Source organism: Mugil cephalus, chromosome 3 (genome assembly GCF_022458985.1).
Source record: "Mugil cephalus isolate CIBA_MC_2020 chromosome 3, CIBA_Mcephalus_1.1, whole genome shotgun sequence".
Classification (NCBI taxonomy): domain Eukaryota; kingdom Metazoa; phylum Chordata; class Actinopteri; order Mugiliformes; family Mugilidae; genus Mugil; species Mugil cephalus.
Window position 1 is genome coordinate 17156488 of NC_061772.1, and position 19286 is coordinate 17175773.

The 19286-nt window shown below is 44.5% G+C and overlaps 1 protein-coding gene across 7 annotated transcripts in view; it reads left to right on the forward strand.

Moving 5' to 3' along the window:
- LOC125005957 (A-kinase anchor protein 13) overlaps nucleotides 1-19286 on the forward strand; it is a 95965-nt gene that overhangs the window by 27665 nt on the left and 49014 nt on the right. For all 7 annotated transcript variants that reach the window (XM_047581639.1, XM_047581640.1, XM_047581642.1 and 4 more), the window contains exons 6-9: nucleotides 4856-5039; nucleotides 6519-6714; nucleotides 6963-9762; nucleotides 11122-11207. In XM_047581639.1, coding sequence (XP_047437595.1) covers nucleotides 4856-5039; nucleotides 6519-6714; nucleotides 6963-9762; nucleotides 11122-11207 — 3266 coding nt within the window. The remainder of the gene's footprint in view (nucleotides 1-4855; nucleotides 5040-6518; nucleotides 6715-6962; nucleotides 9763-11121; nucleotides 11208-19286) is intronic.

Genomic DNA, 19286 nt, shown 5'->3' on the forward strand with positions numbered 1-19286 from the left:
TAATATGTTTTAGATGCTTCTTCACTTTTGATGATCAAACTGTTTCTTCATTTTGAACAGATGAACCTTACATAAAAAGAAAAAAAAACAGTGAAGGATATTTTGAAAGTGGACCATTTAACAGTAGTCCCAGACTACATTTCACACTACATTTCCCAGACTGCTAGCTCCTGAGTCTGAGCCCATGTATAAAACAAGCCGGTAACACAATGAGCGAGTGGGTGTTGATTATGATTGCAACAACATTGCACACAGTGTCGCCACCTAGTGCTCTTTTCTTCTCATCTGAATATTGCTTTTTACATCAGTGCGGGTACATCAGAACAGGACACAAAGGACTGACGTCAACAAAAAGAAAAGCTCATCTTTAAAGTTGAATCGTCCTCGTCCAGCTCCCTGCACCCAGGCGCCGCCCCTCGCTTACACCAAACTATTTTAATTATGTAAGAACATGTCTGACACAGACGTCCTCCTGTTGTCTGACACATTTTTTTTTTTTAAAAACAGTCTATGTGTGATATTGGCACGCTCATGCGCACAGATAGCTCATTTGTTCCCAGTTCCTGGTTGGTCTTTTGTCTGCAGGCCACTTGGAATGTGATCAAATCATGAGCTGAGGCTTCTGTCATTTCCTTCAACAACTCGGTTTGTTGTTATGAAGCTTATTCATGTAGCAGCCGTAGGCTACGCCATAGCTGACACGGATCTCCTCAGAGATGTTGCTTTAAGACAAGGCTACAGCTGTGACAGAAATACCACACAGAGGCGAAGTATGAAACTAGCTGTCTTGTTTGGAAAAAAAGCCTTAAAAAAAAAACAAAGAAAAAATTATTTTGGACTCGTTCTCAGATCTGATTTCCGATGTGTTCAGACAGCATATTTTAGTAAGTATTTTCATGGGACTATAAACAGGCCTTTCTTCAAAAGTGGCGATATAATCTGAGAATATCTCATGCAGAACCATAAATCACGACCTGGGTTTGAAAGGAACCGCAGCCCCGGCACAAATGTCTCGGGCGCAAGAGAAATTTATCAGCAAAGTAACACGAGTCTGTTTTACATGATATAAAGCGGAATGATCTTTTTTTTTTTGGTTAATTTTTATTGAGCTCGGTTTGACGCTGTGAAGCCATAAACGTTGTTGATGGTGACAGTTATGTGCTGATGTCAGTCTGGTGGTCGCTGCAGCTGCCGGCTTATATTTACAGGTTCTGAAACAATCCTTTATATGGACTTCTATCTCAGTCTTGTGTTACACAATAATAAACAAACACAGCTGATCCCAGCCAGACAGCACTTTGGGTTGTGAGAAATGGCTACGTCAGTGCAAACAAACATACATTTTTATTAAAATTAAAGTGCCAATTTTCTCCAGCCGTTGACTCCGATAACTTTAATAACTTTGAAGCCAAACGAGCTGATGTGGATGATAAACTCTGAGAGGTAATTGCTCTCTGTGAAACAGCATAAACAAGACGTTTGGGAGCAGTTAGAGCGCTGCCTTTGCCTCTGGCTATTGCTAAGATAATAGCTTATGGTTTAACTTGGATTTCTATTCTGGACCAAACCAGAAAAACCAGCAGGATTTTAGGCATAACTGACAAAAAAATGAGCGCACAAGACGAAGTGGATGTGGATATTGGTTATTGAAAGCCCGCACTCTCCTTAAGACGTTTTACTCGTTATTGGTGTCGAGCCTGAAAAGAAAACTCCTGAAATCACATTTTCTGTAATGACCTCTCTCCCGATTAGATAGGAACCACTTGTTACCGTGAAAAGCGTTGGGGCTTTTTAAAAAGATGGACGCGGACGCACTCACTCACACTCGGGCTCCTTTGCATTGCAGCCGCTTGTCACGTTGTAGACGTGGAAGGCGGCTTCCAGCTGCGGTGAGTGATGCGTGCTCTAATAGGCCGTGCTTCACGATATGTCACCGCTTCAATACAAGACGCTCAGCTGGGCTGAACTGCGGGGAGGGAAGAGGAGCCGAACTCTGCTCTCCATTTATCAGATCTGTCGGATGATGGATGGCAGCAGACTATAGGTGGAGGTGACGGCAGTTTATCTCAGTCATCCTTCACGCTGTGGGCACGAGGCGCTCACTGATCTCGGCGCGGCCGGTCATTTATTGTCGTGCGGGCTATTCACTTTACCTGGAGAGGCTGTCCGAGTCGTTGAGAGTCGGTGACGACTTCAAGCGGATTCTCTGCTTTTGAAAAGGTTGCGACAGTCGGTGTCGAATTATGTGTTTATCTAGCGTTAGCCTACAGGTTATATGTCAATACCGCTTCAGTAAATGACTTAATGATGTGCGGTCTTAATCAATACAGCGGGTCCACTAAACAGACGGTATCTAAACTATAGAAGCCAGGAGAACTTTACGATTTTGTTATCAGTTCTTTGCTACCACCTCTGCGTGTGCTCGCTGCTTTTTTACTAATGTCAGCACATTAATGTGCTGATGTCTGCATACAGAAGGTACAACTGTTATCATGCCAACCACAATAATTTAGTGTTTATACAAATGTTTGACCTCTAAATATGAATGCTCAGCTGCAGTTGAAGGCAGTGTCACCGCGGACCTGGTCGTTGAGTTAGATTAAAACGATGTGTAGTGTTTGTCAAGACACACATAGGTATCAACCTTGTATTGAAGTGACCCTGAAGTAAAAAAAAAAAAAAGAAAAAATAACTAGTTTTTCAGATATTTCAACGTGATAAACTGACTGAGAAATCAATATCGCCATCCCTAGAGCTGCGCCAGGAGCAAGACTAAAAATGTCATATTTATTTGCTTGTCAAATTTCAGGATTTATTTATTTTCCTATGTTGACTCTTGCTGTTAAACTCAATATCTTTGGCATTTGGAGTGTCGGACAAAAAGTAGCGAGACATCTCAACAGATTTTCTTTTCACCCCGAACAGTATTTATTCTGAGAAATGGGACTGGATGAAGCCAAGTATCTGGCTCCTTAACTACAAACACTTGACCTTTCCAAAGCTTTCTAGCAGTCAACTAGCAGGAATCAGTATTAAGTGAAGCTGCTTTGCCGGCTTGGGCTGAACTTTCTGCAAAAGCGGTTTTTTTTGGGGGGGTTTCCTGTCACGCAGCAGAGGCATGTATAGCATCTCCAGGGTGACTCTCAAGGTATGAAAATGGCCTGGTTGCTTTGGCATTTCCAAGTTACCGCCAACAAACCCAGCGGCAAAGCATTTCCTGCTGCTGTTTGGCATCTCGCATTCCAGTCCGGCCCAGCTCGGCCAAGTAGAGCATTAAATTTGACCAATTAGCTGGAGGTTCATCAGGGCAGGCCGGTTCAGACTGGCCCATGGTAAATGGTCTGAAACCTCCCATCAGCAGAAGCAACCGCTATTGTAAATGTTTCTTAACGATTATCGTGGCGCTGTTTTCTGCCCGTTTCACTGTTCTGTTTGCAGTCTCTGTTTGTTTCCCTACTCATCATATCTTGCTGTTGAAATCTGCACGAAGCAGGAGTTAAATCGCCCTACAAGAAATCACAGAATTACTGTATTGAACTGCTTGTCCGTGCTTAACCGAAAAACCGTAAACTTTACTTGTTTGCTCAAAACTGGTTTTGTGTACGGGCGCTGCAGGAAGAAAATCCTTAGCTCATAGGCAGTGACAAATGAATGCAACAGAGCTATATATCTATTGTCTTCTTCCTTTGGTTTCTGCCTCTATAAATAACCACACCATCTGGTGTGTTAAACATTTGCAATGTACGCCTTATGCAGTTTACTGACTGTGCATTTTAAGGCATCTGGATTCTGAAGCCGAACATCGTATTGAACTAGCAAGTTGCAGCGTTATCCGTTTTAGCTCGTTTTTTTTATTTTTTTCCTTCTCTCCGATGATCTGTATGTTTTTTTTTCGTCATGAATTTATCATTTGTTGCACTCCAGGACTCAGTATCCCACTAATTTAAACAAAAGTCAGCATGCTCTTTTAAATCAATAATAAATGTGACAGAGGTTGGGCAGTAAAGAAAATTGATATAAACAGAAAAGCTGGGACGGCTCCTGTAGACCTAATGTTTCTTTTATCGTCTTTCTCGGTGAATACACGCACAGACTTAATTGCGCAGATTTAAGTTGAGATGAGGAGATTTCTGGAATAGCCATCCGCCTCTCAGCTTGACTTTAACACCAGAGGGAGCCTTGAAGGCAGCCTGTTTCTTTGGCTGAAAGATGGATGTGTGCGAGCGGGCATGAGTGTCTATGAATCTCCGTTATTGTCTCCGTGGACGTGTGATGGGGAGGGGTTCCGTGTTTGATGGTGTTATTAGGAGTTCAGCTGATATACTGGCACAATAATAGGCTTAAATTAGAAATGGGAGCCTGGTGCACTTGTATGTGGCTCACCTCTGCTGATTTAGTCACGTTGTCGCTGCTGTTGTTGCTATGGTTTGTTTGTTTGTTGTGCCACATGTCAGGCGCTGCTTCCACTCGCACTGGAACTGTCAAGTCTTAAGATATTCTGTAACTTCATGCATACAAAATGAAAAACACTGGGTTAAAAGCACCATGCATTTAACCAGAAAGGACAGTTTTGACCAACAGATTCCTGTATTGATCCGCTGTTGAAACAAAGACAAGCTATGGTTTTATCAGGCCGTCCAGATCCGTTGTTTACTGGGTCATTGTGGATCTTGGTTTAATTAGGCAGCACTACTCTGGTGTTGCCAAGCTCCTGCAAGTGAGTGGTATGTCGGCTGCTGCACCACAAATTGGCTGCCTGGACTGCTGCCCTTGTCTCTTTTTATCTCTTTTTTTTCATTGTTTTCGTTCTATGTGTATTTATTCCTGTGCCTGTCATCTTCTGTCTCTTCCTCAGACCTGAATCCTCAGGAGACTCTGCTGCATTTCTCGGTGCGTCGGGGTCTCATTCGGGTTACGCGCTTCCTGCTGCAGCAGCCTGGAGCCAGAGAAGCCCTCCGATTGGCCAACAGACAAGGCTACACCCCATCCACCGTTGCAGAATTGCGTGGACACAAATGCCTCCACGAGCTCCTCACAAAGTAAGCATTTGTTATCGTTTTAACGACGACGCTCGCGTGCAAGTGTTTTGAAAGTGTATTATCCTGGCTCTGCTGAAAATGCCTTTTTTTCTGAGCCACACCTTCTCTAAAAGCTCTCTTAGATCGTTTGTCCAAACCGACACCGCGTGACAGTGATATTGACTCCGAGTCTCAGTGAACATTGCCCTCTTCTCTGTACAAATAGTTGCGTGTCAGAGGGCAGATTGTGTCGTTCCTCCTTCCTTTATAGAAATGTTGTTTGTCTGTTGTCTTCACAGAACAATGGAAGTATTCAAAGAACATCCCCACAGAGTCTTGCTGCTGCAGCCTAGCTTAGCACTCTCACTTGCATTTAGATTGTTGAGGGCAAATTGAAAAGTTGTGGGCTGCCAGCATTGTTCCAAGGGAATCCAGAGTGATGGGAAACTATTCTGCAACACAAAAGCCTCAGTCCTGTGTCCACTGACCTGTTGTAGCACCTCTCTAACGTCTCACTATGTGCAGCTCTACTTTAATCCAAACAGTGTCTTTGTAGAGTTTAATGGAAAGGGAACGTATAAGCATTGTTTGGAGTTGTCGGGTATCATGCCTTCTGAGAGAGTGACTAGTGAGGTCAGATTCTCTTATTCCTTTATAGTTAAACATTAAGCTGCAGAGGAAAAACGCAGCTTTTTAGTAAACGTGCAGCTTGAAGTAGAAATGGATCCTTTTATGTCTTTTAAACACGATATTTATATTTGTCAAGTAGTTTCCACTTAACTCCAAATGAAGATGCCACAAGCAGAAAATGAACCGCCACTTAAGTGAGCCTCCATGTTGCCAAGCATGCATTGCTTTACAACCTCCAACTCTCTCTTTAAATGTTGGTAATGAGTTTTCCCTCATGTAATGTGAAGTCACTTGCAGCCTGGCTTGTGACCTCAGCCGCCAGGCCTCAGAGCTAAAGCAATCCACCCAGGATTACGCAAACAGATCTGCCTGACTGGGAGGTGTCTGCTTTACAGCACTATCTTCATAAAGAAAACACACTGCACATACTTTTACCTTCAACGCTTTAAGTAAATGCACCAGGAGGAGGGGAGAAGTGTTCTTTGTATGCTTATCAACAAGGAGTGTTCTCGTAACTGTGTTTCCTTACCAGAGAAGGAAAGTAACATTTTTGTTGGCCTGGCCGCAGCGCCTGGAATATTTTAACATTTACTAGCAGCAGTATTTAAGGACTTGGGAGAATCTTTATGGGATGCTCTATTATCTACTAAACTGCTCAAATAGACATAACCTAACAGCCGCAATGTTTGGGTTTGTTACGTCACTGGCCTTTTCCAACGTGGAAAAGGCTTCAAGGATTATTTAAGAAAACACAGAGTGTGGATCAGCTGACATCACTGTGAAAACCTTCTCTTGAAAGCGGCTCTGTTCTGTTTTGGCCAATCACACTACAGACCCTTCGAGATGATCTAAGTGTTTATTTCACGGCAGGGCTGAGGCAGACGCTGAGACGGACAGAGGAACTGAGGCTGTTCAGCAGGTCTCTGCAGACGCTAGGGTGTTTTGCCACCTCCCCAGGCTGAACACACACAGTCTGACGCTGAGCATCCTCCCCGGCCGCGACACTCCGACCCTTCAGGAGAGCGTGGAGCAGCTGCTGCACTTGATATCCCACCTCCATGCCAAGGTGAGTCACACCGCCCTGCCCTTTTAGCATGCTATCTCTACTCACGTTGGCTTCATCCAAGAGCTCCGCTGCTGTCGAGCATTATTGGATTGTTTGTCTTTTCACTGCCCTCATTTTTTTAACCTTCAAGCTTCGTTTGTATAACCAGTGGAACACCTTATGCAATCACAGGGTTGGTTGATAAGAACAACTGAACAGCACTGTTGGAAAAGCTAACGTTTGTCCCGTTGTATTTCCATATTCTTCAGGGAGTTTCTGTGCTGGAACTGCCGTTCGATTCTCTGCACACGGCTTCTGAATGTCGTGAAGGCGTACAAGCAGAGCTAACGTGTCTGGAGCGACTCCACCAGACTGCTACAGCGACGGAGTTCCTGGATATAACAGCTGAAGGCAGCGTGGAAGAAGACTGTGCAGTGGAAAGCGGCAGCACCGTTGAATGTGGACATGACGAAACTGGGAACACAGAGAATGACTCGAGTTTGTCTGTGAGTACTCCGGCATTAGAAGTTCGGCCCCAGGAGCATGGCCTCGGCCCCCCAGAAGACTGGGCGTGCCTCATTTCGAACTCTGAAACAAATTATTGCCAAACAGAGGAGGGGGTAAAGGAACAGCTTGTTTCCACCCAGAGTTTGTGTGGCAGGAGTGAAGAAGCACAGCGTGAGACTGAAGGGAAAGGCGTCACTGTGGGAATCTTGCCACCAGTAGGCTGTGGTAAACAGGCAGAGGAAACTGATCGAGGAGAGGTTGTGGTCCGGGAAGGACAGGAGGCCAAGAAGGGAGAGGACAGATCAGCGCAGGAAGCAGAGGACAGCACAGCCGGGAGGAGGGAGGTGGAGGAGGAGCAGACCAACTCTGAGTCAACAGATCTAATAGCGGCCAGTGGAGACGAGAACGCTTTACTCATGGGCCAGTCTCCGTCTTCAGACTGCTCTGAGGTTTCCGACTCCTCTGACTCTGAAATGAAGGAGTGCTCTCTGAAAGGAGAAAAAGTTCAGGAAGTAGAGCCAGAACTCTGCCAGGATTTCTGCGACGGACTCTCTTCAGACAAGGAGAAGGTAGAGTGTGAAGAGTTAACAGACCTTGTATCGACCCCAAGGGACCTTCCCAGCCCAGTGCTGATAGTCAGCAGTGATGTAATCGCAGAGCCTGAATCTGCTGTTCCCCTTCTCTTGATAGAAGGCCTCCATGAGGGGGAACCTCCACCAGACATAAACAGCAAAGAACAAAACCAGGAAACAGCTGGTAAGGATTACGCTACAGAGGAGCAGCGGGGCTTGGTTTCAGAGACCGGTTGTCATTCTGGGAACTGTACTGGCACAGTCAGTGTTGAAGAGCTAGGCAGTGAACACGTAGATGAAGCTTCTGGACACGGTATTGAAAGCACCGGTTTGCCTATGGAGGAACCTGATAATATAGTTGATTTAGAAACGACTGGCAACTCGATAGAAGATACAAGGACTGAACTGCTTGACTTTGAGTTACCACCAGAAAAGATGCCAACGAAAGGACATGCTGACTCCATGGTCCGTGGCATCTCCAGTGACGATGACAGCAGCTTCAGATCAGTTGGAAGCTCTACAACGGACATATTCCACCCCACTGAGGACAGTAGTTCAGTCGTGGATCAGGACTTCCTTCAGACTAACATCTCAGAACTGTCTTCAGGAGAAAACCAGATTGAAGACCAACATGATCACAAACACAATGAAAGCAATGGACACTCCCTAAATATGGACACAGAGCTCCCTTTGGAGCCTGGCACTGGCTCTGTCACAGTGACAGACTGTACCCAGGATGGCACTGACTCTCAATCGCAACTGTCAACTGGCTTCCAGACAAAGGAGGCTTTGGATCAAGAGGTGGTGGAGGAAGCGGCTCCAGAACTTTCCAAACAGGATTTGTCACTAGATCCAGTATTATCAGAAAGCAAGGACAATCCAACGGTGGAGGTTGATGGAAGTGAATGTGGAGAGACCAACAGCTCTGACATGAATGTAGGGACTGGTCACTGTACGTCAGAGTTGGCCAGTGGTGTCCCACTTGAACCTGGTCCATCTGGTGCAGAAGAGAACAACGTCATTGGCCCAGTTGAGGAACGTCTTCAACTGACAGAGACCAGTGATAAATGTGTGGCGGAGGCAGCAGTGGAAGAGAGTGAAAATGTGCAATTGACAGTGCAGCAGTCGAAACAGGATAATTCAGAGATGGCGTTAGATGACGATCAGATCACTGAGAACCTGACCACTGAGGATAAGACCGTTGAGAACCAGAGCACTGAGGATCAGATCACTGTGAAGCAGACCACTGAGGATAAGACCGTTGAGAACCAGAGCACTGAGGGTCAGAGAACTGAGGATCGGACCATTGAGAACCAGAGCACTGAGGGTCAGAGTACTGAGGATCAGACTATTGAGAACCAGAGCACTGAGGATCAGATCATTGAGAACCAGACCACGGAGGATAAGACCATTGAGAGCCAGAGCACTGAGGATAAAATCATTGAGAACCAGACCACGGAGGATAAGACCATTGAGAGCCAGAGCACTGAGGATAAAATCATTGAGGATAAGACCAATGAGAACCAGAACACTGAGGACCATAGTACTGAGGACCATAGTACTGAGGATCAGAGTACTGAGGATAAGATCATTGAGGCCCATAGTACTGAGGATCAGGGTACTGAGGATCACAGTGCTGAGGATCAGATCACTGAAAACCAGACCACTGAGGATAAGACTATTGAGAGCCAGAGCACTGAGGATCAGATCACTGAAAACCAGACCACTGAGGATAAGACCATTGAGAACCAGAGCACTGAAAACCAGACCACTGAGGATAAGACCATTGAGGGCCATAACACTGGGGATCAGAGCACTGAGAACCAGACAGCTGATGTCATTGAGCTTTCAAATACTGCAGATGCAAATACCCAGGAAGTAGATCCACCTGCTTCCAACAGCGAACCACCCACAGAAGCTCATACTGAAAATCAGATGACTCATGACACAGTGGACGGATTCTTGGGAAGCTGCAGCAGTCCAATCCAAGGTGGGCAAACACTGATTTATTTCAGCTCCTGTTCAGATTTACTCTGGTCCTAAATGCCCATTATTCACGGGCAATATGTTTGTCGTAGTCTTATTCATAAACAAATATACTCAGTCAGATTCAGTCGTCCTCTGATGATTAATGACAAAAGCTCCACAAAGTTAAAAGCCATGTAACTCACCATAATTGTGCTCTCAGAGGTTTTTAGCTTTTTGTCTGACATCTTGTTGTGATAGATGGCTGTTGTGAACACATGTTTTGCTTGGTCTTTATGTTTTGGGCGGTTAATTGTCGTTTTAATGAGGATTTAGCAAAAAGCCATTAATATTTATCTTCACTCTCTATACTGTCGATTAATAATAAGTTTGACATCAGCACAATGATTTTGCCACATCCGTTCCTACTTGGACGCTGTGATATATTGTGACATGTTCTGTAAAATAGAGACTTTGTGTCTTTCAGACCGTTTTCAGGCCATGGTCAGTCTGACAATAATCCCCTTTTACATTCATATGTTCTGTGTTAGTCTTAGTTACGTGCACATCCTGGCTACAGTTCATGTCAGCAGGCGCAGTCACATTACCAGCGCATGTGACCGAGCCTCAGACGCAATGCTAGAAGGCTGGGTTCTGTTAAACAAACATACACAAGCCAGCTGATGTGAGCATGCGGAAGGAAGGAGAGACCTGCAGAGTCACTTGTCCTTAAGTGAGTGTCCAACGCTCCTCTGTCGGCAATTTTCACTCATCTGAAGTAATTGTACTGGACCCAAGTCCAATAAAGAAGGGTCAAGGGTAAGGTTAGTTGTGTGCGTCACGCCAAGAATGGGGTGTCATTATGAATCAGAGGATATATTTACAGCATGACAGGGCCCTAGCATCGGGTAACATCATAAGCAGTCAGAGACAAGCTTTCTGTTGTTTCAGGGTTTGGTGTAGAGATGTGAATGTACAATCTGAAACAAAGTCAGTATTTTACGGAGATTTCCCACTTCCTGTCACATTCATTGAGTCATTTTGAATAACATAATCATAGATGGGTTTGCTATAATCCCCCTCATAATAACTCTACAGTACTAGAACTATTTGTTTTTATCATCAACCACCTTATTGTTTTACATTCATATGATAATTGTTCCTGTGAGAAATATGCATTTCAGGAACGTTCGAATAGTAAACAAAGATATAAAGGCACAGGCTGCTTCCTCGCTGTTGTGCACAGCCTATAACTAATCAGTGTGCCTGCAGTGAGGATAGACAAGTCCCAGTTCCTTTTGCTCTAAATGCTTGTTATTGATTCCTACATTTGGAAAAATCTGCCATTGAACTGATTGCATTGTGTTTGTGTGCATTTCTCCAGAGGAGGATGTCATCAAGTCTGAAGACACTCTAAGTGATGCAGGGGAGGAAGAAAACGGCTCAACAGAGGGAACAGGCGCGTCCACGGTAAGCTTGAAGTCTCTACTGGGTTGTCAACTTGTCAGGGATGTGGGTCAGTGACTGATTGTTTGCTGAAGCTTTGGAACACCATGGGTAACTCTTTGGCATGACCAGTTTCTGAACAAACAATGCTACTGAGATTAAGACTGCCGTAAATAAGAAACATGACACTGTGGTTAGCATTTGGAATTCATCAGGCCGGTACATTGAGTATACGTGTTGAATGTGACGGAAGGCAAATTCATATTCACTGTCTGTTATTAAAGCGGTCAAAGAATGGACTCTAAGCACGCTGAAGGTCTGAATACAGCTAACAGATAACTTGGCACGTTGGACACAAGTCCTACCCACTGATTCTACAGACTAAAGGGAAAGTTAAGCTTGCACATATTTATCTGCACAACACAATCCCATGAGCAAAATGCTCATGTTTATTAATATCCAATCCGACTCTTTTCTTACAGAATGACTTTGTTTTGTCGTATGTGTAACCGAAGTATGCGCAGGTCGTTGTTTTACAGACGATGCTCCGCTTTAGTTTGATTTGCCAACTAGATATTTGCTAAGTGTTATTGTTCTACTTGTGGGTACTCATAAGCTCACGCAAACACAAGCCAGCTTCAGTGTCTTGCTCAAGAACACTTGGGCATGTGGTGTATGTGGGGAATCGAACCGCTAGTCCTTCAGTTAATGGACAATCTGTTCTACCTACTGGGCCACAGCTGTCCCAGATATTTCAGAAGGGAGGTTATCTGGAACATTATAAGTATAAGCTCCCCCTTTTTTTCTTTTTTTTTTTTTTGGACTCTCTGGCTAGCGCAGTCATCCAAGGAGGAATGTATTAACCATTGAAGTCTCTTTATGTAAGATCTATACATATGATTTACTATAAAAATCTGACAAGTGCCTCGTCCTGCGGGAGACTTGTCACGCAGTCCATTTACTCCATCAGCCCAGCCACTGAGCAGCACATGGATACGATCTTCAGTAGACGAGGCTTTACTCTGAAATGTTGCTGACTGACAGATTCCTCTGCAGCCAGAGACTGGAGTGGCTCAGCTTATTCCTGGGTTGTGGTCTGGGTCAGTGGCTTGTTCTGAATGCCAGATGTTCGACACTGCAGGAGGATGCACACACACAGCCTGCAGGGTGACGGGGTCGCCACCAGAGGGAGGTGTAACCCCAGCGGCATCTCTGCTGCGTCTTCCCCCCTTTGGCCAATTTAATGACCTGCCATTTGATCCCGCTGAAATCTCCTGTAATTTCTATGATGAGCAGGAAATCTGGAGTCATGCTGGTGTTGACCAAATTGCAGTAGGAGTTGTGGTAAAGAGCGGCTTGTTCACATGCTGGAGGCACATCTGCAAAACTTCTCGCTAGCATTTTATACCATCCGAATCGTAGTAAGGCGTGCGAAGCTTTTATAGCAATAATAGTAATAATATGTTTCAAACAAACAAACAAACACGACCTCCTTGATTTGAACTACAGTTACACCACAACGGAAATTGAAGAAACCTCAGAAAAGCACATAAAACAAGTATATACAGCGCATGATGAATACTAAAAAATATGACTGCAGACCGGAATCTAAATGACAGCAGGAAATGAAGTGTAAGGTTAATGAAGTAATTAAAATGTGAGCGTGTGAGTGTTTTGAAGTGATTTAAGCAGTTAAGACGGCGGCTTGATTCAGACGCCTTTTGCATATCATATTTTGGTTTTCAGTCGCGTGTGGTTAGCTAGTCAGCACAGCGTCAGTACAGCAGGATAACACAGTTTTCACCAGTTGCCCTAAATTCTTTTGAGGTATGAAAAACAACACGTTTAAGTAAAGATAAATTTAAATTGCATTTAGATTCTTTAGCAAATGAGATTCATATGACCACGTAAATGTAGGAAGTACCTAAAGAGAAGAGTAAATTCAGTATATTTGGCCACTGATTTCACTTTTTCTGTTATAACTGGTCACAGTCGTAGAAACCAAATAGGTCTGCTGTGTAGAAAAAAGCCTTTATGGTATTGTTTGCTGTCTTTATACCGAAGAGCGCCGTGTTATTCTTAGCCATTATGAATGTTGCAGGTCAGTGTGATGGATCTGCTAAATTCTGCTCGTGTCCTTGCTTTCATGGCATTCTGTGTTCCAACCGTCCTCTCAATGAAGATATATAAGACAGAATATGGAGGCAACATCATCAATCGTCAATCATTGCTCTCTTTTTTTCTTTTCTTTTTTCTTTTTTTGTGACCAGGACACCCTTCCAGGTAGAGCGCAATACTGCGGTGGTGACAGTTACTGGTGAAAATAATCTGTGATTAATCTCTGTAGGTGACAGCTTACCCTCTGGCTGTTGTAGACACAGTAGCACTGCACCGCAGAGACGTTTTGTGAAGAAAGCAAAGAGCGTTGTTCAGTCAGTGGATTGGATGTGTGGTGGAGCAGCTTGCTTGTTGTTTTTGTGTTTTAATATGAATTTCTGTGTGCTCTTTTGCAGTTTTACCCCTTTCTTTAATGCGGAAAGGTGATGCTTGGCTGCACACTAGCGTTGGAAATAGATTACCGGCTTCAAAACCCAACAAATGGCAAAAAAATGATATTCCTGGTTTATTTAGTTCAGCATTGTCTAGTTAAACCGTGAGACCCCCGGTGCTCTGTGAAGGTCAGAGTTTTGATTAGAGGAGGGCTTGGTTTGTTTGTGGCTTCTATTCACTGGCCCGGTGTAGCCAGAATAATTTCTCATCAGAATATTAGTTTGGATTAGCTTGCATTTGGATTTAGTTTGTATTTTCATAGCAGAAAATAACTTGCACGCAATTGGAAAGTCCTACAGCCAATCAGGGCTATTCAACTCCACAGTGCTCAGTGGATGTTTATGACTACGTTGCTGTTACTCTTCTGTCCATCACCACATAAAGCCCGTCCAAATTACGTGATTGGCCTGGCAGGCCTTTGCTGGAGCATAATCAGTTTGGAACTAAGTGACTCCAGACCCACATACCCCTTGGACAGGATTACCGACTAGAGAATCACATCTTTTTGCTATGCGCTGTGTAGTTTCTGGACCTGAAGTCAAAGCTGTATTTTCTTGTCAGATACACCCATAGACTGTATATTAAAGATAGACAATGGGACAAAGCAAGTAGAGCTCCCCCTGGTGTCTGGCTGCAGTACGGGTCATAAACTTTTTGTATGTTAGTGGATGGGACTTGGGCCAAACTAAAACATTACAATACACGTCAAATACATGACGTTTGTTTTTCAGTGATGGTTTCTGTCATTTTAGGTAGTTAATATAATGTTGAAGCATGTTTTTGTGAGTCAAGTTTTGTTTTAGTAGAAACTTGATGTGACGTCACCATCAATACCAGTTGCCATGCCAACTTCTCTGTGGAGCGGTCCTGTGAGATCCGTGAGAGCCAGACAAAAATAAATAAGTACAGAGTGTAATCCGACATTTCTCTTCAACTGCCGAAAGTACAAACGAGAACCCGAGTGAGTCTGGGTGAAATGTGGGCGGGTCATCGATACAGAGTGTACTTCGCAGACTCTGGGTTTGAACTCGTAAAGTGGAGCCACCCGTATCCCTGGAACTCTAGCGTCACTTTGGCCGATGGAAAGAATTAGAGGCACGTCGTCCGCTTCATATACAGTCCATGGGTACAAGCCACAAACTGTGTGGGGACGGCCACACATTTACGTGTCATTCAAAAAATGCTTAGTGTTCTGTCGCAAGAGTGTAAGCTTGATTAAGAAGGTTTAATGTGAACCTCCACCCCCCAACATCCATGGCTGAACTGCCTTTGAGCAAAGCTCCCCTGGCGCCACACAGGTGGCTCCCCATTGTTCCAAAAGTGCTCCCTGTGTCTACAAAAAGGACTGGTTAAAGAGAGCAAATTCACCCACAGCGGGATCAAATAATATTAATAATATCATTCATTTTGGTGAGTTTTCAAATCCTTCCTGAGACCCAGAGGTACAATGTAAGGTCCTTTCTTTTTCCAAATTACACTTTGTGCTGTGAGGATAGATTTCACCATGTGCACGTCCCCGTGAAACATGACCCGCCCAAACACACACCCCAGAGTTGTATATACAGAAACCTGTGCTCTTTTGTTGCCCACTGTGTTTTCGCTTTTCTCCTTCTTTCCTCAGCGTATCAAGACACTCCCTGTATGGATGACCATTTAACAGAGGAAAATGTAGAAAATAGAGCGGTATTTGAACTTCCGTGGCACCTTGTAATAAGACTATGATTTTATTTAAGCCTATCCTACTGTTTAAATGACATCATCTAATCATTTTAGATTTTTAAGTGTCATTTCTCCACGCATGTTTTTAATCTGTGCATCATCCGTAAAAGGTGAAATAACACCCAGAAGACCACTCAGGAGTGGTACATCCTCCACCAGCAGGGGGTGTTCAGTCTCAACAGCCTCAATTGTGACGATTAAATCACATTAACCGAAGTAATAATGCCCCTCTGTCATCTGTCACGCTGCAACAATGAAGTACTCTGGAAGACTCATTCACAGGATGAGGAAGAGGCATTCACAGCCTCGCTGAGAGAGCGAGAAAGAGCAAAGGCATGAGTGAGGCAGAGTCAAGAGAGAAGTTGAGAGATGACAGAGGAGAAGAAAAGGAAGGGAGGGAGGAAGAGAGGGAGGGGGGGAAGGGAGGGAGGGAGGGAAGAAGAAGAGAGGGAGGGAGGGAGGGAGGAAAGAAGAGAAGGAGGAGGAGGGAGTATAGCTGGAGTCTGGTAGAAGGCTGCTTCTGTGGCCAGATGTGAAGCTTAGCAGACAGCTTCAACAGTGTTTCTCCTGGATTTTAACGTTCTGTTCAGTAAAGCAGCTCTGGATATCTAAGGGAAAATGTATGAACGTCACAAGCGGAGGTACAGCTTCTGTGCCAAAGGAGAGAGAGCTGTAGACGTGGTTTTGATTAAGGTAGGCTACCTATCTGCACTGAAACAAAGTTGTTTGGTATGATAATACTACTACTGCCACCGTAATAACAGTCATTTGAGCGGACGCTTTCAAAACAGAGTCGTTAAGTGCCCCAGACAATTGAAATATAAAGGTAAAAGGCAAGGAAATACGAGAGCTGGATCTAATTCAGAAAAGTAAAACGTAAAAGGGAGATCAAAGACAATAAACGACATGAAGTTAAGTCCTTTAGTCGATGGAATTATTTAACTCAAGTTCTCCGGACAGGTAGGATTTGAAGGCCTGGTTACACTTAAAATCTCTTGAGGAAAACTTTATTTATTTATTTATTTATTTATTTATTTATTTAAGTAAAACCCGATCATAAGTGTCGCGAAGTGCTCCGCCGTGCTTTTACCTGGAGTCTTCTGTCAGGAATGTTGTGACGGCTTTCGTTGCGTTGCACCCTGGGAGATGATTGCATGGTTGTTGATAGTGGCCCTGCAGACACAGAGTGCTGATTATTTCGGGGTGGAGCGGAGCTTCCGGATGTGAGCTGCACATCTATGACAGATCCCCACGCTCCGTCCATCTCTGCGGAATAACTGCGTATGAAACTTAACGAGGCTCAGACGGTTTAAGGTCTTTCCGGGGTTATTTGGTCTGCGTGCTCCGTTCTTGTCAGACAAACTATTGAACTGAAGCACAACATAAAGTCCACTGAAAATGTCTTGTCTTACTCTAATCTCTCCCTCCCTCTCTCAAAGGTCCTGTTACTGCGGCATAAAGGGTCCGTGTCAAACCGTTTCAAGCGTGAGCTCGATGGAATCTTTCTCAATGGGATTTTTATAGCGCGCAAAAGTTGTGCTATTTAAAGCCCGAGTGGCACTTCCCCTGCGCTACATATACAAATATAGATATATATATATAGATAGGACCTTTTTATAATGTTTTTCCACTGTGGCGTTTCCTCCTGACTGCAGGACGGCCGTTAGCCCCGCTGTCTGTTGATTAAAGTGTTCGGATCTCATGTAACCAAACAGTAATCACGATAAAGAAGGCGATGAAACTGCTCCAAGCCAAATTATGCAGATATTCGGTTCAGATGTTTCTGGTTAACAGAAATGAGAACCATCTGTAATCTGCGTAACTGGCACAAGTCGAGTAAAATTGTCATTGAAACCGTAAAACGCTGAGATGAGCGACATACGTAAATGTACACTGTGAACTGTGAAGGAGCCACAGTGGATTCCCGCTATAGTTATTATTAGCTCAACAGAAAAGGCCAAGGATTTACTTCAAACTAAACAGATGAGTCAAAACTGAGCCATTTCCTATTGCTCGTTGTCGTGCAACACATAATAACCACTCGCCAAAGGCTGGACGATTCGCTTTCACGCATAAACCGAACCGCGGACTGCGCGGCCGAATGCGCCTGACATGTGATGTTGACCGTCGCACCGTCCTGTGACGTGAAGAAACAGGGCAGGGCAGGGGAATATCTGAGAGGAGGATAGCTCTGGTATACGTAACACCTATTGTCACTGTCTAAACTTGTTTCCTAATGTCAGCTCCTCTTTTCACCAGAGGGCTGAAATACTAGGAGAGAAAGTGTGTGTGTGCGAAAGAGACGCAGGAGCGGAGGGAGTGAGAGAGATATGATGGTGTGGGAAAAAGGCAGCACCGGCCTAACGGTTTCCTCTTGCCTCAGATGGAAACAGGCATGCGGCCAAATGACTTCATTCCAGCCAGCGTTTTACATCCCAGCGTCCCTCCTTGCCCGGAGTCACAGAACACATCACCACTTACCAAATACAGTAACTGTGAATAAGCCTTTATAGTTACTAACATAGTTACAGTATATACAAGTGTATACACGTGCGGTTTCTCAGATGGACGTCAAATAAGCACTCCCAACGGTCTGGAAAAGCAGCACTCTGTGCTACGTCTGCGCTGTATATGCGCCTTTCCTTCTTAGGGCGTTCATTCCTTATAGCGTTCTCGATCGTTTTGTGATTGGGAGAGAATTTGTTTGTTCTGTTGGCAGCGCTGCGGCTTCTCGACCCCTGTCCCTCGTCGTGTTTATCTTTTTTTTTTAATGCGGCAGTTCTGAGAGAAATCTTTCCGAACAGAACCGTTTAAGGCAGTCCTCGAGCCAGAAAGTGCATTTCCTAGGCGCGCGAGAGAATAGCTCTCTCCTCAGGACTGCTCGCCGGCCTCAGGGATCACGCTGTGTATACAGCCCCGGCTGGAAGCTGTCATTCAGTCAGCCATGGCATCCTTCAGTGCTGCAGACCCTCTCTGGCTGCCTGCCTGTTTAGAAACAAGGCAGCGGTCCAAGTCCCGCGTGCCCCGACGTATACACACACACACGCACGCACACGCACACTGCAGCCCGCCTTTTATTTTTAAACCAGATGTGTTTTTACTGGGTACAGTTTAGATTCCCCCGACGCTACAAATATGCACAGGGCTGTTCAGAATCTGGCCTGCCAGCTTTCAGACGGGGGATCGGTTCCTCGCCGGCCGACACTCGCTTGATGAATGTGTGATTTTTCTGACCGCTTTAACGAGCGGCTGCTTACCGTCCGACAGCCCACGTCGCTCGCTCTGCTAATCCCACTTTCCCCCTGCCGTCCTCTCTTTTTCCGTCAAGAAAAACAAACCTGTTCCTAACGTGACCTTTCCTTCTCTTTCCGTTTCTTATATTCTTCATGGCCAATGAATATTATTGTAGCTTTTTGTTGACCTTGAGTCAGTGCCTTTCTGGACAGAGTAACTGCAGGCATGTCTCAAACGTTTTGTCCTCAAATCCACGGCGGTGTCTTTGCGAATGAGGTTTTTAGAATTAAAAGAAGAGTTGGCAGGAAGTTGATGCTGTGACTTGTGTGTCTTGTTAAATGTTATTTGTTATAATTGCTTAGAGTTTCACCCGCACCTCAAAATGAACGTATGAGTAATACACTTGCCAAAATACACCAGTGAATGTTATATTAGTAAAGTCCCACACTAAATCTTAGCTTCATGATGGTTATAGCATTCGGCCTTTATTTAAAATAATTGAGGAGAGAGCTGTGGATTCAACTGTGTTTTCATTGTGTGTATTGTACCAACAATACACACAGTTATTTTTGACAACCGCATTTTAGGAAAGAAGAGAAA